Source organism: Mobula hypostoma, chromosome 5 (genome assembly GCF_963921235.1).
Source record: "Mobula hypostoma chromosome 5, sMobHyp1.1, whole genome shotgun sequence".
Classification (NCBI taxonomy): domain Eukaryota; kingdom Metazoa; phylum Chordata; class Chondrichthyes; order Myliobatiformes; family Myliobatidae; genus Mobula; species Mobula hypostoma.
In genome coordinates this window covers 88,777,410-88,805,139 of record NC_086101.1, presented here as the reverse complement: position 1 = coordinate 88,805,139, position 27,730 = coordinate 88,777,410, and the positions used below count along the sequence as shown (strand labels likewise).

Here is a 27,730-nt window from a genome sequence, read left to right as displayed (position 1 = left end):
ATCCTAGGAGATTGACTGTTTCTGAGCTATCAAACAACCCCATTGGGCACCAACATTTCATAGATAAAGTCACTTAGATCACACTTCTTCCCTGTTCTGATTGGTCTGAGCAACAACTGAATCTCTTGACCATGTCTGCATGCTTTTATGCAATTGCTGCCACATGATTGGCTGATTAGATATTTACTTTAATCAGCAGGTGAACAGGTGTATCTAATAAAAGTATGACCAGCAGGTGAACGGACGCATCTAATAAAGATGTAACCAGCAGGTGAACAGGTGTATCTAATAAAGGTGTAACCAGCAGGTGAACAGGTGCATCTAGTAACGGTGTAACAAGCAGGTGAGCAGGTGTATCTGGTAAAGGTGTAACCAGCAGGTGAGCAGGTGTACCTAGTAAAGGTGTAATCAGCAGGTGAACAGGTGTATCTAATAAAGGTGTAACCAGCAGATGAACAGGTGCATCTAATAAATATGTAACCAGCAGGTGAGCAGGTGGATCTAGTAAAGGTGTAACCAGCAGGTGAACAGGTGTATCTAATAAAGTGGCCACTGAGTGTATGAAGCCAAATCCCCACCAAAGATCTCTAAATTCACCATGGACAGCAACTGAACACCTTTACCATGTTTGTGTGCTTTTATGCACTGAGTCACTGCCACATGATTGGCTGTTAGATATTTGAATTTCTGAGTAGGTATACAGGTGTATCTAATAAAGTGGCAACTGACTGTTTTGCTCAGAATTTAGCAGATGATCTGACTGGGTTCCTTTTTTAATTTTGTTGAGAGAATCTTAAGATGCTGTTGAAAGGATTAGCAAGATGATGAAATAGTGGATACATTGATATAGTCAGATTACAGTTAACAGTGAGGAAATCAAATTATTTTAGTTTGTGCACCTGACCTATTCTGGCAGCATTAAAATGGTTCCACAGATTTTATTTCTATTCCATAAGCATTTCTCATTCTTCACTTGAAGCAAAACATTTTGAGTTATATTTATCTTGGCCTTCTTTTTCCATCTAGATTAACTTTAATTTATCAATTACATTGCCTTAACCATCAGGTGTACAGGAGTTTCTAATAAAGTGGCCACTGAGTGTATGATGCTGCTGTATGAAGCCAAATCTCCACCAAAGATCACTAGTTCACCACAGACAGTATTTTTCATGGATTGGGTAATTGTGCAAATGAGAGTTCTTTTTTTGTCACAGTAAATGGACATTTTAATCTATATATTTTAAAATTCTGAAGAGGTTCCACTGTCACAATCTGAAACTGAAATAATGAAGTTCACCTTCACACAGTCAGGGATGGTGTATCAGTGTTTGAAGAGGGATGATAAAGGTTAAAACTTGTTAAGGACAGCACTTTAACTGTAATGTAATAGCATTTATGTGCAGATGTTTTCTCCTTCCTTTCTCCATATTGTTACGCTACTAGATGACAGCGGTTCTGTTTCCAATTTCTACTGTTAAACAAAGACGCCAGATCTTTGTAATAGTCCTGATATTTTCCACAATTGAAAATGAGTGGAAATCCTGGACATAGCTGTTCCTAAACTAGAAGAGGGGAATGACAACTTCATTAAAAGTTTCAAGATTGTCTCTTGTCATTCTTCAGTACATGAGCAAAAAGGAGAACAAGATGATTGTTACTCTGGATCCAATGTAGCATATAAAAACCCAACAAGCATAAAGAACATAATAAACTTAACACAAATATGCTGTAAATATAAACATGAGATGCTGGATATTGAAAGCAACACACGCAAAATGCTAATGGATCTCATCAGGCCAAGCAGAATCTGTGGAAAAGAGTAAACAGTCGACATTTCAGGCCAGGACCCTTCATCATGACTGAGAGGGAAGGGGGCAGATTCCTCAATTAAAAGGTGGTGGTGGCGGGGGGAGGTTACTGAGGCTAGGTGAAAGGTGATAGCTGAAGCCAGGAGGGTGGGAAAGGTCGAAGGCTGGCAAAGAAAGAAACTGTAAATATAAAGCCAATTCTGTTTTTAAGAGAAGTGTACAAGTAACTGTTATATGCATAGACCAATTGAATGTACTTTAAGAAATGCTGGGTGATGTGAATGTAGTCATGATGATGTGGATTTCCAATGTTTTTTCAATGTCATTGTCCTGGTAATTGCGGGAGTAATCCTGCAGATATTGAACCTTTTAATCTCCCATTGATAGTAGCTACTCTAGTTGAAACCTTTATATGCATAGAATGAGGTCTGAGAATTCTTGAGCTAATTCTATCAATATCATGGCGATAAAGAAAGATTTGCTTTACTTTGCACTTCAAAACATAGAATGAAATGCACCAAACTAGCATGCCATAGCTTGCTAACCCTATCGGTACACCTTTGGAATGTGGGAGGAAACCAGAGCACCTGGAGAAAACCCTACATGGTCACAGGGAGAACATACAGACTTCTTGCAGTCAGAGGTGGGAATCAAACCTCGATAACCGTATCAAGCTGTTCTTATCACCAACCATGATACTCTATTTCCTTGTAGGCAAAAGGCTGCATTGTAACATAGTTCAATTGTTAAATAATTGAAAGAGACCAGATTTAATAATAAAAGATTATATTCAGATGTCCACAGCAGAGCGACAGAATCTGATATAACAGTGTAATGTTGAGTTAATTAGTTTGATAAGAATAACCGCAAGCAAAGCCTCCTTTGGTTTAAAAATTTCTTCAGTGCAAAGACGGCTATCCGTGGATTTAAATCTCACCATTTTCCTATTTCTCAAACCATGAATCAGCTGTATAGTTAGATACTGCCCAGCAGATGTGTACATAAGAACGAATGCTGTGTAAATCCCGGGTAATTGACATTTTTACTTAGAATCTCCTTCAGGTTTTATAAACATGGTGGAATTCAAAAATGGTAGATTTTTTTTCTATATTTGTCAGCTATTTTGCTGCCTTCATTAATGTTAAGCTACGTGTGTTTATATGGAATTATACTTTGAAAGATATGAGAACTGCTGATGTTTAGTTAAGGCTGTTTCTCAGTATTACCAACTCTAATCAAGCATTTGTAGATCATATCCTGATTGCAAAACTCATTTAAACTCTATTTTATGTAGCTGTTTACACATGGGATTAAAATTGAACGTATTCTTTTCCTGTTTTATCACAGAGGGCTATAGGGAACTAAGGTTTGTGGATTTATGCAAATAAGTTTAAATATTCTTTAAATGATCAGCAGTGAATGAACAAACAGCTAAAACAGAAGATAAATAGATGAGTCTGCATTAAAAAGTATGGAGAAAAAGCAACTTGTCTTCATGGGGAAAATGTTCCGTGCTTTTACTGTATCTTGTGTATTTACACCTCTTTTGAAATCAAAAGCCGGCTAAGTCAGAGGCAAAATCCTTGCACTTTGAGTTTTCCTTCCAGCAAGCTGACATTCAGCATGGTGTCAGCCCACAGAGGCTGCTTTATGTGCTAGGTTTCCATTCTTTATCCGATTTAGTATGGAGTCTGTCCAGGTTATTAGAAGGTATGTTTATATTCAAAAAGTGACTATTACACTTACCAAATATGAGATATATCTCTTTCACCATTGTTAAACACCAAGAACAGAAAATCTGGCCTCTGAATTCAAGTAATTTCAATTAATTCTTGTACTCTAATTTGTTATAATTTTAACAACAGTGAAAATTTACAGAACTCTTGAAGAAATATTCCAAAGTATATAATGCAAATTAGGTAAATATTTCTCCTAAAACACATCAAATTCACTTTACTGATCCAATCAGATTTGCGTTAATGGATAGACCAGCATAAACGAGACTGGTGTTAGGAGTTTCATGCATCAGCATGCTATACAAAACTGTCCCTTACACTCAACTTCTACAAAACCAAGGTCCTCTGTTGTAATGCACTGCCCCTTTACAATAAAACTTCATGGATGTTTTATCATATCTTGGGAACTACCTCTCAACAAATATAGATATTGATGATGAAATTCACCACCACCTTCAGTGCCAAGCACAGCCTTTGTCTGATTAAGGAGAAGGGTTCCTGGAGAAGAGAACCTCATACATGATGTAAAACACCTGGGTTACAAGGCAACAGCGATCTCTGTCTTCCTGTATACTTCTGAGTCCTAGATTATTACTGCAGGTATCCCATGGCTGTGAAAAAAACACTACCAATACTGTTTCCTCAAAATTTTCCAAATTCGCTGCAAGGTTAAGAGAACTAATATCAACATTCTTTCCCAGGCAAGCAAACCCATTGTGAAGTCTGAGTTACTCCCAGTTGTCTTTATTGTGCAAGCCACATCACCCAGATGTCCAACATCAGATTTCTGTTGAGAGCTCTGTAGTAGGAAGGGATGCCTGATAGATAGAGAAAAAGATTGAAGGATATGCTCAAAATTCCCTTGAAAAGCCTGATTCTTGGAAATTTGTAGCCCATGATTACTCAAGTGGTAACAGAATATTTTGGATGGTATTGAGACCTGTGATTGCCAGCTTGGGGATTGATTAAGTAATCTGGTACTTTGCTGTCTTCGAGAAGCAGCAAGTGCGAGCTTCGAGGCGAAGAAACTATGAGACGGGGCCCAAGCTGATGTTCAACTCCATTTCACTGATGAAAGTTTCTATTATTTGCAGATTAAAGAGCTGAGGAAGATAGAAACATCGAGGCGAATGTGAAGGACAAGCACCGATGGCCTTTTGATCACCGATAGGGTCGCCTTGCTGCCGAAGAGGAAGCCTGAGTGGCCTATTGTTGTTCCACAGTCTCTCTTTTGATGATGCTGGTAAATGCTACCCAGGTTATTGAGTATGAATTTTAGACTATGGACTACGGTCCTTTTCTTCAATTTTGTAGTTTTTATATTCTGTGCTTTCACCATTCTTTCTCATTACTTTTGTTCAAGGGGGTGGTATTTGTGGGGGGGGGTGTGTTTGCTGTTTCTTTCTGAACTTGCTTCTATGGTTTTTCTTTGTGTCATTGCTATCTGGCGAAGAAGAATCAAGGTTGTATATTGCATACATACTTTGATAATAAATGAAGCTTTGCACCTTTGCAAACATTGAAGCCACGGACTAGGAGAACACATTGAGCCGCTGGGAAAACAACACTTTAAAATCTATTAGTCTGTCCATCCTATCAATGATCTCCTGCCCCATTTCTAGAAGAGACTGCACTTCCTACAGCGGCTTTCATCAGCCAACTCAGAACCTATGAAGTTAAAGCGGAATCTTGAGGGATTGCTTAAGTAAAAAATGTCAATGCCAGTTGATCCTGATGATACGAAGGTGGATTCTTTAACGAATTTTTCAAGCACTTATTAATTAACACATTATATACTGAGAAACAGGTGATAGAATTTCAGTTGATGGCAGCTTTGGTTAGTTGTTGCCAAAATATTATCGACCTATCATCTTTTATTGTTAGACTGTTGTTGGCCAATCAAGGCTGAAGTATCTTGTGAATATCATTTTACCCAGATATTTACTAAGCTTAGGTGCACAGTAGAACTCATTGGAGATGGCCAACTATGCCTGAACATTGACCGAAGTTGATAATAGCTGTTTCTCTTGAGACTGATATTGGACAAGATGAAACTTAAGCATTAAATCAAGCAATAGACATCAGACTCAATTGGATACCATTGAACTTGATAAATGACAATTTGCATTCATGATCTATTCTTTAATCCTTCCTACATTGCAGGACCCTCATGCATTTCAAGACAAGTCAATAGGAAAAATATATTATTGGCTATGTCAAATAGGCTTTAAATTTGATCTTGTCTTGTGCGTAATTGCTGCTTTATTAATGACGGTGTTGATGGTCTGCTTCTAAATACATACTCAAATTACTATGAAATATTGACACATTTATGAATATATGTGCTTGAATACCATCAATACTAAATGTCAGGCAGCCCAAACACTAAGCTAGCTGATGATTGAGCACTGAATCTCAGCAGTCAGGAAGCATTGGCTTTTTGCCACAGAGAAAACTGTCTGTGGGATGTTGATCTCAATGTTTTGAACCTGTGTGGCACTGCACTCAGATTCACAAAGATCTGCAAACTGTCAGACAATAGAATGTATTTGTGCAAAACCACATTTAAATCTGAAACACTCTCAATAATCCAAATCCTCTTGGTTTAAATCAAGGAAGCCCCTGTGCAGCAAATCATCAAGAATTCCAAGTTTATTGTTATTTATACATTTATAGAACGTATAGAACCATATGATATGTATAGAAATGAGACGACGTTTCTGCGAACCAGGGTGTAATGCATGGCAGTATACATAACACAATAACTTACAAAGGTAAGGATAAAATCTACAGATGAATCACACATGAATAATAAACTAAAGTGCATAAATTAAATATTGTAAGGTATGGATCAGATTAACCAGTGAGCCTTTGAAGGCAGTGCATTGGACTCTCCTGCCTGATGGTAGAAAGCCATAGGATGCTGGATGGGTGGATGGGATCCTTCATAGAAACATAGAAAAAAATAGGTGTAGGAGTAGGCCATTCGGCCCTTCGAGCCTGCACCGCCATTCAGTATGATCATGGCTGATCATCCAACTCAGAACCCTGTACCAGCCTTCCCTCCATACCCCCTGATCCCTTTAGCCACAAGGGCCATATCTAACTCCCTCTTAAGTATAGCCAATGAACTGGCCTCAACTGTTTCCTGTGGCAGAGAATTCCACAGATTCACCACTCTCTGTGTGAAGAAGTTTTTCCTAATCTCGGTCCTAAAAGGCTTCCCCTTTATCCTCAGACTGTGACCCCTCGTTCTGGACTTCCCCAACATTGGGAACAATCTTCCTACATCTAGCCTGTCCAATCCCTTTAGGATTTTATATGTTTCAATTATATCCCCCTCAATCTTCTAAATTCCAACGAGTATAAGCCTAGTTCATCCATTCATTCATCATATGAAAGTCCTGCCATCCCAGGAATCAATCTGGTGAACATTCTTTGTACTCCCTCCATGGCAAGGATGTCTTTCTTCAGATTAGGGGACCAAAACTGCACACAATACTCCAGGTGTGGTCTCACCAAGGCCTTGTACAACTGCAGTAGTACCTCCCTGCTCCTGTAATCGAATCCTCTCGCTATAAATGCCAGCATACCATTCGCCTTTTTCACCGCCTGCTGTACCTGCATGCCCACTTTCAATGACTGGTGTATAATGACACCCAGGTCTCGTTGCACCTCCCCTTTTCCTAATCAGCCACCATTCAGATAATAATCTGTTTTCCTATTTTTGCCACCAAAGTGGATAACTTCACATTTATCCACATTAAATTGCATCTGCCATGAATTTGCCCACTCACCTAACCTATCCAAGTCATCCTGCATCCTCTTAGCATCCTCCTCACAGCTAACACTGCCGCCTAGCTTCGTGTCATCCACAAACATGGAGATGCTGCATTTAATTCCCTCATCTAAGTCTTTAATATATATTGTAAACAACTGGGGTCCCAGCACTGAGCCTTGCGGTTCCCCACTAGTCACTGCCTGCCATTCTGTAAAGGTCCCGTTTATTCCCACTCTTTGCTTCCTGTCTGCCAACCAGTTCTCTATCCACATCAATACCTTACCCCCAATACCGTGTGCTTTAAGTTTGCACACTAATCTCCTGTGTGGGACCTTGTCAAAAGCCTTTTGAAAATCCAAATATACCACATCCACTGGTTCTCCCCTATCCACTCTATTAGTTACATCCTCAAAAAATTCTATGAGATTCGTCAGACATGATTTTCCTTTCACAAATCCATGCTGACTTTGTCCGATCATTTCACCGCTTTCCAAATGTGCTGTTATCACATCTTTGATAACTGACTCTAGCAGTTTCCCCACCACCAACGTTAGGCTAACCGGACTATAATTCCCTGGTTTCTCTCTCCCTCCTTTTTTAAAAAGTGGGGTTACATTAGCCACCCTCCAATCCTCAGGAACTAGTCCAGAATCTAAAGAGTTTTGAAAAATTATCACTAATGCATCCACTATTTCTTGGGTTACTTCCTTAAGCACTCTGGGATGCAGACTATCTGGCCCTAGGGATTTATCTGCCTTTAATCACTTCAATTTACCTAACACTACTTCCCTACTAACATGTATTTCCCTCAGTTCCTCCATCTCACTGGATCTCTGTCCCCTACTATTTCCGGAAGATTATTTATGTCCTCCTTAGTGAAGACAGAACCAAAGTAATTATTCAATTGGTCTGCCATGTCCTTGCTCCCCATAATCAATTCACCTGTTTCTGTCTGTAGGGGACCTACATTTGTCTTAACCAATCTTTTTCTTTTCACATATCTATAAAAGCTCTTACAGTCAGTTTTTATGTTCTTTGCCAGTTTTCTCTCATAATCTTTTTTCCCCTTCCTAATTGAGCCCTTTGTCCTCCTCTGCTGAACTCTGAATTTCTCCCAGTCCTCAGGTGAGCCACTTTTTCTGGCTAATTTGTATGCTTCTTCTTTGGATTTGATAGTATCCCTAATTTCCCTTGTCAGCCACGGGTGCACTATCTTCCTTGATTTATTCTTTTGCCAAACTGGGATGAACAATTGTTGTAGTTCATCCATGCGATCTTTAAATGCTTGCCATTGTATATCCACTGTCAATCCTTTAAGTGTCATTTGCCAGTCCATCTTAGCTAATTCACGTCTCATACCTTCAAAGTTACCCTTCTTTAAGTTCAGAACCTTTGTTTCTGAATTAACTATGTCACTCTCCATCTTAATGAAGAATTCCACCATTTTATGGTCACTCTTACCCAAGGGGCCTCTCATGACAAGGTTGCTAATTAACCCTTCCTCATTGCTCAATACCCAGTCTAGAATAGCCTGCTCTCTAGTTGGTTCCTTGACGTTTTTACTGTTACGCTGTATTTCATTTAGCAGTTCTGTAAGGGCTGTTCTGCTTTCAGCCTGTTTGGGTTATTGTTGAAGATAAGGGTTGCTGAGGAATGTGTGCCTTCCAATTAAGAAGGTTGATCTTGGTTTTTTTTTGTTCAGAGAGAAATGAAGAGAGAAGACACTGGAGAGAACTGGTCATAGGGATTCGACCCGGTGGGGGACCGTGATTCGATGGAGCCAGGTGCAGAGTTTGAAGATGGGTGAATATGAATTTTGGGAAGATTTGTGCTCCAACTTGTGCACATTTGACTGTTTAATTATAATGGGCCTTTTTGTTTTTTTCTTTCTTTACTTTACTAACCCCTTAGTTAAGATTCATAAATATAATTCCTTTAATCGATTGCAGTGTGCTGTCTGTTGTTTCTTGGCACTGAGTTGTAACAGGGTAGCAAACTACATAACATCACACAAAGTGCCATTTGGCTTGGGAGAGCCATCTCAATCTCACGAGTCTGGTGGGTCGGGAGTTGTATTCCATAGACTTAAGCAGCCAAGGAAACCTGTGGGGTTTCAATACAAAGAGAACTGTGCATGCAGCACTCCTTGTAAATGTCCCCAATGGATGGTAGGGAGACCCCTATGATCTTCTGAGCTGTTCTCACAGTCCTTTGCAGAGACTTCTGGTCTGATGCTTGACTGCTCCCATACCAGATGGAGATGCAACTTGTCAGGACGCTCTCAGCGATGACCCTATAAAATGTAGTTAGGAAGGGGGGTTTGCTTGCCTCAATCTTCTGAGCAAATGGTGGCACTACTGTGCTGCCTTGTTCAGGGAGAGACCAGGTGAGGTCACCCGTGATGTGAACTCCCAGGAACTTGGTGCACTTAATTCTCTCTATGGAGGAGCCTTGTTTTTGGAGAGGAGGATGGTCCATCTGCACCTTCCTGAAGTCGACAATAATTTCCTTAGCCTTCATGTTCAAACTTGGGTTGTTTTCATGTTGTTGTGTGAATGAAATCGCTGGAGAGTTATTGGTAGATACAAAGCAACTTCTTTATTCAACAAAACAAGGTAAAGCAGCCATCATATGGAGATGCTTTTGGTGGAAAGGTCTGCTGGCCCAACATTGGGCTCACTATTTATGTGTTAAACACAAAGGACAGATCTATATTTACAAAGTATATACAATGCTTTCTTTTGAAACTACATACAAACTTCACACCAGATTCGCATCCATCCCACAGACGCCAGCATCGTCTGGACTGGGATTAATAACTTTCAGAAATCTATTGTTCCAAATTAAGTCCACAATACATTATCAAGGAACAGAAGACTGGTAGCCAAAGCCATTTGCTAAATGTAAATAACTTAAACCCAAAAAGCACTCTAACAGTCCTTCCTCTTGGCCCACCTAAACAAAATAAATTTGTACCAGGAAAGGCCAACCTAGGAGGATCTACTCAAATAGGGCAGCGAAGTCACCCTGCCTCAAAATCCCCCCTCCAATTTTGTGCTCTTCGATATCTACCCTAGTATTCCCTAATCACTACCTACCAAATGTTAAGCCATTTCTGGAAATGGCTGTTCCAGAAATTTGAACAAGTCTTTAGAAATGTGCCTTCTTTCATGTGCCTGTTGGTTCTTTCCCTGCAGGCTGATTGCAGCTTAATCACACTGCTTGTCATCACTCCTTCATTCTCTAGTCATTGAAACTCTCTTTCCAGGAGCACCCACAGACCCTCTCATCGATGTAAAGGCAGGGGTTGGGCTGGTCTCTATGTAAATGTCTGCAAGGACCTCTCCCCAGTGGCACCCTTTTCGGTTGATCACTGGCCCGACTATTGAATGGGCCCAGCTCGTTTGGTTTACTCCTCATTCAGACTGGGGGTGACTACCTTCAGATGCCGTGTGCAATCTTTCTAGGTCTGAAATGTCATCAAAGTGGTGGAACTTGGTGTCCCTGCTTTAACTTAAAAATCCCTCCCCGTCTATCTTCCAATATCTTCTCTATTCTCTGCTAATTGTCTACCTTCAGCAACCAGTCTTCATTACAAAGTACCATCATCATCACACTTTAGAATGCCATTCAGCTTTCCGTCATGCTCTCTGCGTCTTCTGCCGTACTCTCGGGGTCTTCTGCCTTTGTGTTTCCTCCGGGTATGTTTTCCGCAGCTGTGGTCAGGTCGGGAATGGCCGGCTGGTGTTCCTCTCTTAGGTTCTCTGTAATTACATGGTTACTGAGTACACTTGGTTCCCCGCTCTGTCTGTGGGAACAACAAGAGGGCGAGTTGTATGCTTTAACCTGCGTCCAGTGTTTCCACTGGCTGCCTCGTCGAGTCTGCACACAGACACATGTATCATTGGTTAAGAATACCACCTGTGGTCCTATCCACTTGGGGACAAACCCAGGCCTTTCCTGAAACACCCTCACCATGACTTGCTCACTGAGCTGTGGAAAGACTATTCTCTTTCTCTCTGGCTCTCTCTGATCAGAGATTCACTGCTGTTGTTTCAATCGGTTCTTCAACACTTGAAGTTGATTACAAAAGTCTTTCACATACTGTGTCATTCTATCCCTGTAAGCCCCAGGCTCCCTGCAACCCATAATTACCCGATGATATAACTTCAGTAGTATCTGCCTAATACATGTTGGGGCCACCGTGACTCTTTCATCGCCATGTGCCCAGCTCCCATCTGATCCCTCATTTGTTCCCCTTCTCCACCACCTCTCCTCTTCTGCATCCACCTCTTCATATAATTTTACTAACCTGTTTCCTGTCCTTTCTTCCTGCACACTTGCAACTTCAATTGCCTCTTGTTCCTCTGCTGCCTTATTCGCAGTAATGTCTGCCCTCAGAGGGACTGAAAAGTCTTTACGTTCTGAAGACAAGCCATTCAGGATTGTTGCACGGCCCGCCACTATGGGATGCAATCTCGGCATGGTCTTAAGGGCGATATAGCCTGTTGTTCATGGACATGATCCACTGGGCTTTACTGGCCATATAGGCAAGTTAGTAGTGGGCGCAGTCTCTCTGAGTACCCCCTGGTGTTTTTGTTCCTTCACTATACCCTGGACAGCAGTTAGTGTGTCAGTTTTTATTGGGTATTGCTTATGGGGTTTATGCAAGTCCCCATCTATGTTAACTGGGTTCATCTTTACTTGACCACAATCTTGCTTGTGTCTAGCCTACACAGCTGGGAACTGCTGACAAAGTAACCCATAGACACCATCCTGACTCCATTCTCTGGTGATTGGGGCAGCTGCGACTATGCTGGCCAGGTTACGTATTCTGTTGGTTGTACGCGTTCGCTGCCCTTGACTTGTCCATGTCAGCTTGGACCAGGAGAAAGCCTTCAACAGGATATTACACATGTACATGATGGACGTGCTCTCCAAAATGGGATTTGGGGAAGGAAACAGGAATTGAATCAAACTGCTCTACACGGACGTTTGTAGTGCAGTTCAGGTCAACGGGTGGGAAACAGACAGCTTCCCCATCAAGTCTGGAGTTAGGCAGGGCAGTCCCCTCTCCCCTGTCTTGTTTGTCTGCTGCATAGAACCCTTTGCCAAAGCCATCAGGAGGGAAGAGGGCATAAGGGGGGTGACGCTGCCAGGCAGTGGAGGGGCCCAAGTGAAAACCTCCCTGTACATGGACGACGTCACCATCTTCTGCTCTGATCTGAGGTCAGTTCGCAGGCTGATTAGCATATGCAACCAGTTTGAGTTGGCGTCAGGGGCCAAGGTCAACCGCACGAGGAACGAAGCCATGCTCTTCGGCAACTGTAACCTGACCAATCCAGTGTCCCCTTCGCCATCAGGTCTGACCACGTGAAGGTGTTGGGGATCTGGTTCGAGGGGAGGGGTGCGAGGTGAAAAATAAGAACTGGCTGGAGTGGACTGGAAGGTGAAACAGAAACTGGGACTGTGGGGAGGGCGCTCCCTATCAATAACGGGCAAGAACCTGGTCATCAGGTGTAAGGTGCTGTCAGGGCTGCTGTACTTGGCGCAAGTGTGGCCTGTCCCCGGCTCTTGCAGCTCGGAAATCACCTGAGCCGTCATCAGATTCATCTGGGGATTGAGGATGGAGCGGGTCAGATGGGTCACCATGCACAAGTCCCTGGACAATGGGGACAAAAACGTCTCCAATGTCGCCCTCATCCTGATGACCAGCTTCATGAGTGGCTGCACCAGGCTATGTGTGGAACTCAAGTACGTGGGCACCAAGTACCACCACGTGCCCAGGTTCTACCTGTCACCCTGGTTATGACCGCACAATGTCCCGGTCAGCTGGTCGTTGGTTGGGTGGTGGGGAATATACCCCTCAACAATGTTGGTACAATATAAACCATCAGAGTGCCACATGAGTGACTGAAATTGTTGAACTGTACAGAATGTAATGGTAATGTCTGTGAAGCAGGGGACCCCAACTTATTTTGCACTGCAGACCGGTTTAATATTGACAATATTCTTGTGGACCGGCCGACGGGGGTGGAGGGGGTGGTGTTCAGCTTCAACAGTGCTTGGCAGGGAATGAGGAAAGGTGCAGCTGACTCATGTCGTCTCATATTGCCAAATCATATTGTTTCCTCGCAGCCCAGTAGAACATGCTTTGCAGCCCCCTACCAACCCATGGCCTGGTGGTTGGGGACCACTGCTCAGAGTTATTAAATGCTTTATTGTAAATAATTTATTGTGAATAAAATATATATTTTTTTAAAAAAGGTACAGGAGGCATCATATGAAGATGTTTTCGGTGGAAAGGTCTGCTGGCCCAACCTGGGGCTCGATATTTATTAGTTAAACACAAAGGACACTTCTATATTTACAAAGTATATGCAATGCTTTCTTTTGAAACGACATACAAACGTCACACCATCTGATTTGCATCCATCCCACAGATGCCAGCATCGTCTGGACTGGGATTCATAGCTTTTAGGAATCCATTGTTCCAAATTAAATCTACAATACATTATCAAAGAACAGAAGACTGGTAGCCAAAGCCATTTGCTAAATGCAAATGACCTAACCCCCAAAATCACTCTAACACTTCGCACACCAGTCCACCAGCTGCTCTACTTTCTCGCCGTACACCATAACATAGTTTTTCCTTCTTCGTCTGAAAGTGCAGCTTTCTCCATTAATTGCTTTAAAAATTGAATAAAATTTTCTCCAAGGAGATGAGTCAAGTTGCTTTTAACAGTTGAAAGAATTGAAAATTTTTGAAACTAGTGGCTTGAGATAATATATGGAGTGAGACTGCCTCCCTTGGAAAGTCTAGTATTCTTGAGGCCATTGACTGACACAAGCCCAAATATTGCAAGTGATGATGAGATGATCTTGCATGGATGCCACAGAAGTGTACAAGCTGGAAAAATATTAGGGAGGGGTGGTAGGTAGCCTCTGTCATCCCTTGCTCTAATTATATTGAGGGGCAATAATACCTCTTTCCATGGATAATGTGAATGCTGTACAGTTATAGTAGATAAGTTCCACTGAGCTCTCATTCTCAAAGCAAACTAATTACTTTGGTCTTTTAGCCAAGTATTTTACAATTTTATTACTTTGTGTCTTTCAAATCACATTATGTTTTTAGGGTACATAGCCTTGATGGAGTATGTTCTAAATATCAATGAATTTGGGTAACTTTTTGTCCCAGTGATGGAGAACTCAGCCATAGCTGAATGCAATTGAAGTGACTTTATTACTTACATCCTTCATAGAAACATAGAAACATAGAAAATAGGTGCAGGAGTAGGCCATTCGGCCCTTCGAGCCTGCACCGCCATTTATTATGATCATGGCTGATCATCCAACTCAGAACCCCGCCCCAGCCTTCCCTCCATACCCCCTGACCCCTGTAGCCACAAGGGCCATATCCAACTCCCTCTTAAACATAGCCAATGAACTGGCCTCAACAGTTTCCTGTGGCAGAGAATTCCACAGATTCACCACTCTCTGTGTGAAGAAGTTTTTCCTAATCTCGGTCCTAAAAGGCTTCCCCTCTATCCTCAAACTGTGACCCCTCGTTCTGGACTTCCCCAACATCGGGAACAATCTTCCTGCATCTAGCCTGTCCAATCCCTTCAGGATCTTATACGTTTCAATCAGATCCCCCCTCAATCTTCTAAATTCCAACGAGTACAAGCCCAGTTCATCCAGTCTTTCTTCATATGAAAGTCCTGCCATCCCAGGAATCAATCTGGTGAACCTTCGTTGTACTCCCTCTATGGCAAAGATGTCTTTCCTCAGATTAGGGGACCAAAACTGCACACAATACTCCAGGTGTGGTCTCACCAAGGCCTTGTACAACTGCAGTAGTACCTCCCTGCTCCTGTACTCGAATCCTCTCGCTATAAGTGCCAGCATACCATTTGCCTTTTTCACCGCCTGCTGTACCTGCATGCCCACTTTAAATGACTGGTGTATAATGACACCCAGGTCTCGTTGCACCTCCCCTTTTCCTAATCGGCCACCATTCAGATAATAATCTGTTTTTCTATTTTTGCCACCAAAGTGGATAACTTCACATTTATCCACATTAAATTGCATCTGCCATGAGTTTGCCCACTCACCCAACCTACCCAAGTCACCCTGCATCCTCTTAGCATCCTCCTCACTGTTAACACTGCCACCCAGCTTCGTGTCATCCGCAAACTTGGAGATGCTGCATTTAATTCCCTCATCCAAGTCATTAATATATATTGTAAACAACTGGGGTCCCAGCACTGAGCCTTGCGGTACCCCACTAGTCACCGCCTGCCATTCTGAAAAGGTCCCGTTTATTCCCACTCTTTGCTTCCTGTCTGCTAATCACTTCTCCACCCACACCAATACCTTACCCCCAATACCGTGTGCTTTAAGTTTTCACACTAATCTCCTGTGTGGGACCTTGTCAAAAGCCTTTTGAAAATCCAAATATACCACATCCACTGGTTCTCCCCTATCCACTCTACTAGTTACATCCTCAAAAAATTCTATGAGATTCGTCAGACATGATTTTCCTTTCACAAATCCATGCTGACTTTGTCCGATCATTTCACCGCTTTCCAACTGTGCTGTTATCACATCCTTGATAACTGACTCCAGCAGTTTCCCCACCACCGACGTTAGGCTAACCGGTCTATAATTCCCCGGTTTCTCTCTCCCTCCTTTTTTAAAAAGTGGGGTTACATTAGCCACCCTCCAATCCTCAGGAACTAGTCCAGAATTTAACGAGTTTTGAAAAATTAACACTAATGCATCCACTATTTCTTGGGCTACTTCCTTAAGCACTCTAGGATGCAGACCACCTGGCCCTGGGGATTTATCTGCCTTCAATCCCTTCAATTTACCTAACAACACTTCCCTACTAACATGTATTTCACTCAGTTCCTCCATCTCACTGGACCCTCTGTCCCTTACTATTTCTGGAAGATTATTTATGTCCTCCTTAGTGAAGACAGAACCAAAGTAATTATTCAATTGGTCTGCCATGTCCTTGCTCCCCATAATCAATTCACCTGTTTCTGTCTGCAGGGGACCTACATTTGTCTTTACCAGTCTTTTCCTTTTTACATATCTATAAAAGCTTTTACAGTCCGTTTTTATGTTCCCCGCCAGTTTTCTCTCATAATCTTTTTTCCCCTTCCTAATTAAGCCCTTTGTCCTCATCTGCTGAAAACTGAATTTCTCCCAGTCCTCAGGTGAGCCACTTTCTCTGGCTAATTTGTATGCTACTTCTTTGGAATTGATACTATCCCTAATTTCTCTTGTCAGCCACGGGTGCACTACCTTCCTTGATTTATTCTTTTGCCAAACTGGGATGAACAATTGTTGTAGTTCATCCATGCAACCTTTAAATGCTTGCCATTGCATATCCACCGTCAATCCTTTAAGTGTCATTTGCCAGTCTATCTTAGCTAATTCACATCTCATACCTTCAAAGTTACCCCTCTTTAAGTTCAGAACCTTTGCTTCTGAATTAACTATGTCACTCTCCATCTTAATGAAGAATTCCACCATATTATGGTCACTCTTACCCAAAGGGCCTCTCACGACAAGATCGCTAATTAACCCTTCCTCATTGCTCAAAACCCAATCCAGAATAGCCTGCTCTCTAGTTGGTTCCTCGACATGTTGGTTCAAAAAACCATCCCGCATACATTCCAAGAAATCCTCTTCCTCAGCACCTTTACCAATTTGGTTCACCCAGTCTACATGTAGATTGAAGTCACCCATTATAACTGCTGTTCCTTTATTGCACACATTTCTAATTTCCTGTTTAATACCATCTCCGACCTCACTACTACTGTTAGGTGGCCTGTACACAACTCCCACCAGCGTCTTCTGCCCCTTAGTGTTACGCAGCTCTACCCATATCGATTCCAAATCTTCCCGGCTTATGTCCTTCCTTTCTATTGTGTTAATCTCTTCTTTAACCAGAAACACCACCCCACCTCCCCTTCCTTCATGTCTATCCGTCCTGAATATTGAATATCCCTGAACGTTGAGCTCCCATCCCTGGTCACCCTGGAGCCATGTCTCTGTGATCCCAACTATATCATAATCATTAATAACAATCTGCACTTTCAATTCATCCACCTTATTACGAATGTTCCTTGCATTGACACATAAAGCCTTCAGGCGCTCTTTTACAACTCTCTTAGCCCTTATACAATTATGTTGAAAAGTGGCCCTTTTTAATGCTTGCCCTGGATTTGTCGGCCTGCCACTTTTACTTTTCTCCTTTGTACTTTTTGCTTCTACGCTCATTTTACACCCCTCTGTCTCTCTGCACTGGTTCCCATCCTTCTGTTGTGAACTAACCTCCTCACGCCTAGCCTCTTTAATTTGATTCCCACCCCCCAACCATTCTACTTTAAAGTCACTTCAGTAGCCCCCGCCAATCTCCCTGCCAGGACATTGGTCCCCCTAGGATTCAAGTGTAACCCGTCCTTTATGTACAGGTCACGCCTGCGCCAAAAGAGGTCCCAATGATCCAAAAACTTGAATCCTTGCCCCCTGCTCCAATCCCTCAGCCATGCATTTATCCTCCACCTCATCGCATTCCTACTCTCACTGTCGCGTGGCACAGGCAGTAATCCCGTCATGTACATGAGGAGTAAAAATCTTTACGTTACATCTCTGGCTAAATGTGCAATGTGCAATTTTAGTAATTTATAGTAAATATTATGAACAACAGGATAGTTAATATAACATAGAAATACAGTTGCATCAACATGAATTAAGCAGTCATGGTCTGGTGGAAGAAGCTGTCCCGGAGCCTGTTGGTCCTGGCTTTTATGCTGTGGTACCGTTTCCCGGATGGTAGCAGCTGGAATAGATTGTGGTTGGGGTGACTCGGGTCTCCAATGATCCTTCGGGGCCTTTTTACACACCTCTTTTTAAATGTCCTGAATAGTGGGAAGTTCACATCTACAGATGTGTTGGGCTGTCCACACCACTCTCTGCAGAGTCCTGCGAATGAGGAAAGTACAGTTACCATACCAAGCAGTGATGCAGCCAGTCAGGATGCTCTCAACAGTGCCCCTATAGAAAGTTCTTGGAATTTGGGGGGCCATACCAAACTTCTTCAACTGTCTGAGGTGAATGAGGCATTGTTGTGCCTTTTTCATCACACAGCCGATATGTACAGACCACATGAGATCCTCAGTGATGTTTATGCCAAGGAATAAAGCTATTCATCCTCTCAACCCCAGATCCAATTATGTCTATAGGGGTTAGCCTGCCTCCATTCCTCCTATAGTCTACAACCAGTTCCTTTGTTTTTGCAACGTTGAGGGAGAGGTTGTTTTCTTGACACCACTGTGTCAGGGTATTGACTTCCTCTCTGTAGGCTGCCTCATTATTGTTTGAGATTAGGCCAATCAATTTAGTGTCATCAGCAAATTTAATTAGCAGTTTGGAGCTGTGGGTGGCGATACAGTTATGGGTGTACAGGGAGTAAAGAAGGGGGCTTAGTACACAGCCCTGAGGAGTGCCTGTGTTGAGGGTCAGAGGGCAGAGGTGAGGGAGCCCACTCTTACCACCTGCCAGCAATCTGACAGAAAGTCCAGGATTCAGCTACACAAGGCAGGATGAAGGTCGAGGTCTCGGAGCTTCTTGTCGAGCCTGGGGGGAATTATGGTGTTGAATGCTGAACTGTAGTCCAAGAACAGCATTCTCACATAAGCATCCCTCTTCTGCAGATGTGTGAGGACAGTGTGTAGAGCAGTGGCTATTGCATTGCCTGTTGATTGGTTGTGTCAACAGGCGAATTGTAGGGGATCTAGTGTGGGTGGCAACATGCTGCAGATGTAGTCCTTGACCAGCCTCTCAAAGCATTTGCTCATTATTGAGGCGAGAGCGACAGGACGCCAGTTGTTCAGACATGTTACCTTGGTCTTTTTTGGTACAGGGACAGCGCAGGATGTTTTGAAGCAGGAGGACACTCCACACTGGGAGAGGGAGAGCTTAAAAATGTCTGTAAATACACCTGCCAGTTGTGCCTCGCACATCCTGAGTACTCGCCTTGGGATACTGTCCGGTCCCACAGCCTTGCAACTGTCCACCCGTTGGAAACACCTGCGCACTTCGGCCTCAGAGATGACCAAGCTGCCGGTCACATTATCTACAGGTCTCCCCAGGGGCTCAGTATTGGCGACATTGAATCAAGCGTAAAAAAAGATTTAGCTTGTCTGGGAGAGAGGCATCGATGCTGGAAACTGTTATAGATTGTGATTCTCTGTCCTTACAATTGTTTGGTTGTTGACTTTTATGAAGCATTTCTACTGAATGGAATGAGTAGGAAATTGTCTGCATGAAATCAGGTTATTGGCTTTGGAATCCAAAGGTGTAGTCTAATTATTGGATTTAAAATCCCGATGGCAGGGGACTATATATTCATTTAATTAATCTAGAATATTTTAACTTCTATATGAAAATCTACTGACTTTACTAAAGACCTGTAGGGATCTGTGACTGAGGTAATGCTGTTAGTCTGTTGCCAAGGAGGTGACTCACCTTAACAATGATTCAAGAGGTAGAATTGGCACGATTAGTGCTGAAGAATAAGCTGAATATTCCTTTTGGAATTAGGAAGAAAGGAGGGAGTAGGAAAACTTTGCAATACCACCCAAAAGATGGCACCTCTGATGTTCTCGATAGTGTACTGAGTGCCATTGTGGAGTTCGGCGATCAATCCTTATGGCAAGGCAACTAAGTCGCTAAGCTAAGTCACATACTGTACATTGTGCTGAACAGAAGTACAAGTGTATGTTCTGGCTAAAGATAGAAGCTGTGATTTTTGTAGACTTGAAATTTCATTTTGTTATCTAGCTGGTATTGCCTCTTTCTTCAGTCTGAAATATATTTATTAATATGTGCTACACTGTACTCTGAAGATTTGTGTTAGTGTGATAATCTATCAGCTTTGAACCCTTTAGGTTACAATTAGAGAAACTATCAGGGCAGAGAATAAATGATGATCTGTCACTTACAATGTCATTGACTTAAGACTGTAATCTAATAAGGTACATTACTGGGTAATAGACAAAGCTATTTGATCATATTTGAACACTTCAACATTCGAGTCTAAAGGTAAAGTGTAATTTAGTAATGTGGAGTTGTTCTGAGTGCAGGGCAGTTTGTTTTCATGTCCATTTAGATTTTCCTTAGCCCATTCATCACTAACTCCAATGCAACCGATTACATTTGCAAAGTCAGTATTATTGAAAATTTGGACTCAGCTCTTTGTTTTTTTTGTAGAGCAGAGAATTCTGCTATTCCTGCAGTAAGCAAAAAACAGCACCCAAAACCTTAATATGAGTACATAAGCTTTATTTTCAGCCCAGCTCAGTTTTCAATCCTATCTCTTCTGCACAGCATGTATAGGTTGTCAGAAATTAGCATTCTCACCAATTTTAGCTCAGTGCAAAATTATGGATTTCAGAAATATTACTGATATTGCACTTGCTACAAATCAATTGATTTCTAACTAATATTTCAGCACATTAATTTTGGAATAGTTAGGAACTGAAGGCTGCTGTCCTGATAAACCATGAACTTTACCCTGCATTCTGGAAAACAAATTGGTGGATTTAGCAGTTCTGTCTTCAAGGACACAATATATCTGCTTGTCATTCACATCCATTTTTCTCCTCAAATTGTAATTGGGAGAGTATTGAAGTGGTTATTGCTGCTGGAACAGAATACCACATTGTGGTGGAAATGGATTTGCTGCGGTCCTTTAACAAGCTCCTGAGTGACAGGGTAATTCCAATTATACAGAGCTAAATTGTTGGTTAGCACAGGCAGTGATGAAGAATAGGCTATTGTCATTTCCTGGAGCCCCGCTTGATTGCCTTAGAAGAATACCTGTCTATTCAACAAAACCTTTTTGAAGGCAATACATGAATCAAAGAATTTTTAAAGCTGTTTTTCAAAACATTTTATTATATTATATGTATGATATAATCCAATATGTCACTGTCTATATACATCACGACTTAAAATTAGTTTTCACAAATGAATAAAAAATATTACAAATATGGTCTTAAACATTATGATATGGATATACTCAATTTCATTTTTATATACATAAGCAAATTGTACAAAAACATTTTCATAAAACTAATATTTTCATTAAATCAATAAGTTAGTTCATTACAAAAGAGTGGAAAATGTGGAAAAAATGTCCAAGAATTGTCTTAGTTGCACAGTTGCTGTTGAAGATTGAAGGAGGAATTTTCAAATCTACAGAACAAGATTGTCCGATTTTCATGTAAATGTATGCTAAACACTAGGATGCAATATCATCTTGTTTACAAATCTCCTTGTGCAACAGACTACATAGACAACCTCGATACAAAGCCTAAAAATTAATAACCCAAGAGATTCTGAAGAGGTTGGAAATCCAGAGCAACCCACACAAAATGCTAGAGGAATTTTGCAGAATAGGCAGCATCTATGGAGATGAATAAAGAACCAATGTTTCAGGCCGATGGAAGTTCTCTGCCCAAAATGTCAGATCTTCATTCCTTTCCATAGATTCTGCTTGACCTGCTGAGTTCCTCCAGCAATCTGTGTGGGTTGACCTAAAAATTAATAGCTTATTTTCATTGAGGAAAACTTCAATGGAAAGACAAATATGGCTGTCAGATTGAAGACTGTGAAAGACAGAACTGCCAAAAAGAGAAAGCAAGTTAGTTTCATGTTACAGAGAGAAGGTGGATTGGATGGAGGGAATACAGGGATAACACATAAATGTGTGTCATGGTAATGAGCTGCTCATGAAACGATTTGGTCAAATGTTTAATGAAAGAGTGAACACAATCTAAGGAACCTGCAAAAGCTGGGAATTGCAGATCAAGTTTCATATGACTGGATAACAGTCATACTGAAATTTAAAAGCTACTTGAAGTAAACTCTCTGCTTGTGAGAATATGATTAAATGAAATTATTAATTCATCTTAAATTAGATACTGTTTTCACTCTACCCTATGTGACACTGCCCAGAATATTTAGATATTCATCCAGAGTAAAGATTCACAGAATATTACCACATGTAAGCGTACTATGCCTATGCTGGCTCTTCAAAAGACTTAAACTCAACTGGGTCCACTGCTGTATTTTTCTTGTTATTTTTCTACCAGATATGTGTCAATGGAATAGTTTTGACATTTTAAAAGAGGTAGAATTCTGCAAGTGATGTTTGTTTGGTTTGATGGCTCTGGGCCTGTACTCACTGGATTTTAGAAGAACGCGATGGCAGGTGTGTGGAATTTCATTGGAACCTATTGAATATCGTAAGACCTAGACAGAGAAAACATGGAGAAGATGTTTCCTCGAGTGAGCCAGTCTAGGACCAAAGGGCACTGCCTTAGAATGGAGGGATATCCCTTCAGGACAGATGAGGAGAAATTTCTTTAGCCAGAGGGTGGTGAATCTGTGAAATTCATTGCCACAAATGGCTGTGGAGACCAAGTCATTAGGTAAATTTAAAGCATAGATTGATAGGTTTTTGATTAGTAGGGGTATCAAAGTTTACAGGGAAAAGGCAGGAGAATTGTGTTGAGAGGTATAACAAGTCAGCCATGATGGAGTGGCAGAGCAAACTCTACAGGCCAAATGGCCTAATTTTGCTTCTTTGTCTTATGATGGTCTTGTAAATTCAGGAGTGTGTTATGCTTGTCAGAAATAGATTCTAATCTGATACAAATACTCAGCCTTACACCTCAAGAAGATTTCAAGGCTCCATTGGGTGTTTCTTCACCTTACTTGCTTTGTCAAGTAAGGCGAAAAAACATAAAAATTGTTTTCTCCAAGGAATGAACTGCAATCACTGAGGAGGAGGTCTCGGTTTTTATAAATATTTTTTGCTCATGGCAAACTGAAGAATGTCAATAGTAGGGAGAGGAGAATTTTCCATTGTAGCTGAGAACTTCTGAACCAACTAAGACAAGGGAAAGATGCAGAGCCGTGCGAGAATCTGTTAATCTTACTCCCACCACTCTTTTTAATGCAGACTGACATTGCAGTTTCTTCTATGATTGTCATAGATGGGATTTTGTGAGAGAATTGACATCCATTAAATTTTAAGTTAGCAGTACATGCAAGAAGAATGACAAAAGGATGTTTATGGCAATATTAATAGGTTTTCATTGGAATAAACGTCACCAAGGGAAGGGGGTCTAAAATGTCAACAACATTGCAATAAAAGCAGAGCACATCATGATGTTACACTACATAAATATAACGCAGATCAGTGGTCATCTTGCAAACACTGGCATGTGAAGTTGAGGGCACAGGCTCCATGAGAAAACAAGTATCTATATGAGGTAGTCAGACTACAGGGCAATACTGGGACCAGAAATATACCATCTACCATCCTGTAACATGACCTCAAAAATTATATTTAATTGATTACATATAAATTATACAACAATTCACAGGCAAACATTTTTGCTTCCTGCAACTAATGTTTCAGATATGTGGCAACATAAATATTTGTGGAAGTTTAAGATCACTTCTTTAAGATGTACTGATGTCCAAAGACATACACCATGATGCCTTCCTCACATCATTTCACCGTGTAGCTCTATAAATCTGTGCTCCATTGCTGTAACTGCTCACTCCTCAGAATAACCAGCTGCAACATTTCCAGCTTATCCACGTCCAACAGGAAGCTATGATAGAAAATACCATGGAACAGATCAAATTATTGTTTCTATTTGATAATAACATGGAAGCAACATGTTAGCTTACATGGTAACCATTCTTGAGAATGAGCTTAGATGGTTGAATGTTCTTAAAAGAGACTCAATTTTCATAACTGGCATGGTAAAAGTACAAACCCTAAAATCAAATGGGTTGCTAAATACAGAGGATGCCGGGAAAGTGGTTCCCTCATCATCATATTATTAGATTATCTTATGCCTAAAATGCAGGACACCGTGCCAGTTGACGTTTTTCACTGGGCTGGAGAGAAACCAAGGGATAACGTGTTATTTTGCATATTTTAAAGACTGGATTAAACTACATGTTTAGTCATAAAATCACAGAGTATTTTACAATTTCTTTCGTAAGGGTGAATTTTTAACAATGTTTATTTTATGCATGATTGACTTAATCTGGATGGAGTCAGCTGCCTGCCTTTGGTGCTGGCACACAACAGCACTGCAGCAGATTGGTCTGAGTCCACATTAGCTTCGCTGCTATTGAACTGACACAAATGAGTTTGGGGAGTTTCAAATTAGAGAGCAGCATGTTGATCACTAGGATACATTTTCAGAGACGTAACATTTGAGCTAGTTAATGACTGCCTATCACTGGAAAATTGCCTAGAAAGCTAGCTAGAAAATTGAACACAAATGGAATTATCCAGGAGTAGGATCCTTTGGTAATAAAATCTTGGTGACTCTGCACCAATTAGAAAATGGGACAGGGCTAATCCATGTTAGCACATTCTGACATTTTTCTGCAGTCTGATGTGTACCTAATGGGATCAGTATTTACAAATGAAAATTTCAGTTCCTTGCTACCAAAAATTGGAAGCTTTATGTATAGCATCTAACCTTTGTTAATATGCTGTACGAAAATAAGGACCGTTCTGTGCGAATGTGTTGGTTTATCCATTATTTACATAAATAATCCTCTGACACCAGGAATCTAACTGCCCAGCCTGAGAACTAAATATAGACTATTGTAGTTCTTTCCATGGTCTGCAAGTCTATTTGAAACTTATACTCTTGTACTTCGACTGCTCTTGTGGTGAAGACTGAGGTTATATTAAGTCTCAGGCTACATCCACACTAGACCGGATAATTTTGAAAAAGCTGGTTTTGAGTAAAAACGACAGGTGCCCAGATGAGGCGTTTTTCAAAACATCTCTGTCCACATTAAAACGGATATTTGGGCGAACCTACTCCTACTGGGCATGCACAGACACATCTACAGAAAACAAGCGAAAAGGAAAAGGTATAAGATTTTCATTTCTGCGGCGGCGTTGTGCTATTTCCATTGGTCAAAAACTAGAGTACCAACAACAACAGAGAAAGAAAGTTTTCAACAATGTCTTCGAGGAATACAAAGAAAACCAATGCTGGAAAAAGCAGACCGGACTTCTTCGTTTAGACAATGAAGTCGAGCTGTTTCTGCGAGTTACAAACGACTCCAAAGTCAGCAGAGCAGTGGAGAATGTGGAGATGTTTAACTCCAAACAAGCTATTAATGTAGACAATAAAGTAAACAACACACACATGAAGCCATCCTCTACCCTAGATCAACAGCAGAGTGGAATCCTCTGCCGCCAGACCTGCGCCATATTTCTGACATCAATATTTTTAAAGATAGACTCAATCAAATCAATTTAGGGGACCTAGTCAAAAAAGCTCACTTTACAGTTTAACTCTCACGCCGTTCACACCGACTGCACGTTATAACAACTGTCCGGCAGTGCTTGCGCAGTACCAAGCAGAAGCAGAAAAAGCATTGTTGTTGTGGTGTTGTCATGACAGTGTTTTAAAATATCTCCGTTAACCCTGTCCACACTACAACACGCAACAATCATTTTCAAATTTACACACTCGGGCATGTGTTTTAGAAAAGCTCCGTTTTCCAGGGATGAAAACGCCATTTCAATGTGGACGGAGGGTCAAAACGAAGAGAAAAATCTTCGTTTTCAAAATTATCCAGCGTAGTGTTGATGTAGCCTCACTTTCATCACCAAAGGAAAGAATCATTTGATGCTCACCATAGCATCAAAAGAAATCACCCAAGGATATTTTGCAGAGAACAATATTCATTTAAAACATGTTAAGTGCTGTCTCATTGTTTAGAAATTCTAATGGCTTGGCATTTGGCTCACTGGTGACATATCCTCCATCCCCTTTAAACTCACTGCAACCCTGTGTTTTTTTGCAGAAAAATACATATATCTTTTATTCCTAAAGGCAGTGTCAGTTTTGAGCATCTCATGAGAGTTTAAAAAACAATTACTAGATAGTAGCTTTAAATACATGCATTATCATATCTGCTAGAATGGACAACATAGCGATAAAAATACATAATACTAGTTTGTAAGTGGCAACCTTGCCAAGTTCTGTTTGAGTTCATTCTGCACATTTCTTGAAAACAGCGATGTTACACACTAGCTTGGAAATTGCTCTACACTTTCTCCTTCGGATTATAATATTATCGTGGGTTGCCCTGAAGCTCTTCTTTAAAGTTGCAATCAGTACAACAACTGCTATTGTGAAATTCATTGTCAATGTTTCACATGTGTCATACATTTGAAAGTGACTTTCTTTTAGAAGGGAAATGCAGCAATTCTCACAATTATTACGAAGTAACACAGGGGGTGTGATCTTTCCACACAGGCGGATGGAATTTAATATAGAAAAGTGGTGGGTGTTGCACTTTAGGGGGACAAACTAGGGTTGGACTTGCACAGTGAATGGTAGGGCACTGAAGAGTGTGGTAAGACCGAAGGATCTGGGAATACAGAGCCATAATTCCTTGAAAGTGGTTGCACAGGTAGAGAGGGCCATAAGGGAGGTTTTGGTACTCTGGCTTCATAGACCATCGTAGTGGATATAGGAGTTGGGGTGTTATGTTGAGTTGTATAAGATGTTGGTGATGCCATATTTGGAGTATTGTGTGCTGTTCTGGTCATCTACTCTCAGGAAAGGTATCAATAAGATTGAAAGAGTACAGAGAATGGTATCGATAGGGCAAATGAAATCAGACTATTGCCACAGAGGCTGGGTTAGGGAAGAGATAGAGTTTAAGGTTGAAAGTTGAAATATTGAAGGGGAGCCTGAGGGGGAACGACTTCACTCAGAGTGTGCAATGACTGCCAGACCAAGTGCTGGATGTAAGTTTAACTGTAAAAATTAAGTGTAGTTTGGATAAGTACGTGGATGGGAGTGGTATGGTGGGCTATGGGACCAAGTTTGAAATGGACTAGATGGGCCGAAGGGTTTGTTTCTGTGCTGTGGCAGCTATGATTCACTGAACACTGTTCCTAATACATATAAGGATACTACAATAATAGGGGGACACGTTCATCCATTCCAGGAGTTCACATTGACTGAGCAGTCTAGTTTACCAAGGTGTAGCAGGAGTTAAGTTCATTATACATTGGTGACACAGTGACACTGTATGTTATAGCTGAACACTTCTGGTATACATTTCCAGAAGAACCCCTTAGGAGATAAGAATGCCTTTTCTGAGTCCTGCTATTTTAGGGAAGCCTGCAGTACCGTGAGGTAACCATGCCTACATTACATGCTCCATTGAGCTGAAGAAGATATAGATGAACTATGTTCTCCCTGAACGTGGAGCATGGATGTTTATGCCTAAAGCTGTAAGAGGTAAGAAAC

The 27,730-nt window shown here is 41.3% G+C and overlaps 1 protein-coding gene across 1 annotated transcript in view; it reads right to left on the bottom strand.

Annotated features, from left to right (window-relative positions):
- Positions 1-23,934: 23,934 nt before the first annotated feature.
- The window catches only part of si:ch211-246m6.5 (von Willebrand factor D and EGF domain-containing protein), a 327,759-nt gene continuing 323,963 nt past the window's right edge, over positions 23,935-27,730 (bottom strand). The window contains exon 31 of the mRNA XM_063049712.1: positions 23,935-24,034. Coding sequence (XP_062905782.1) covers positions 24,014-24,034 — 21 coding nt within the window. The 3' untranslated portion in view covers positions 23,935-24,013. The remainder of the gene's footprint in view (positions 24,035-27,730) is intronic.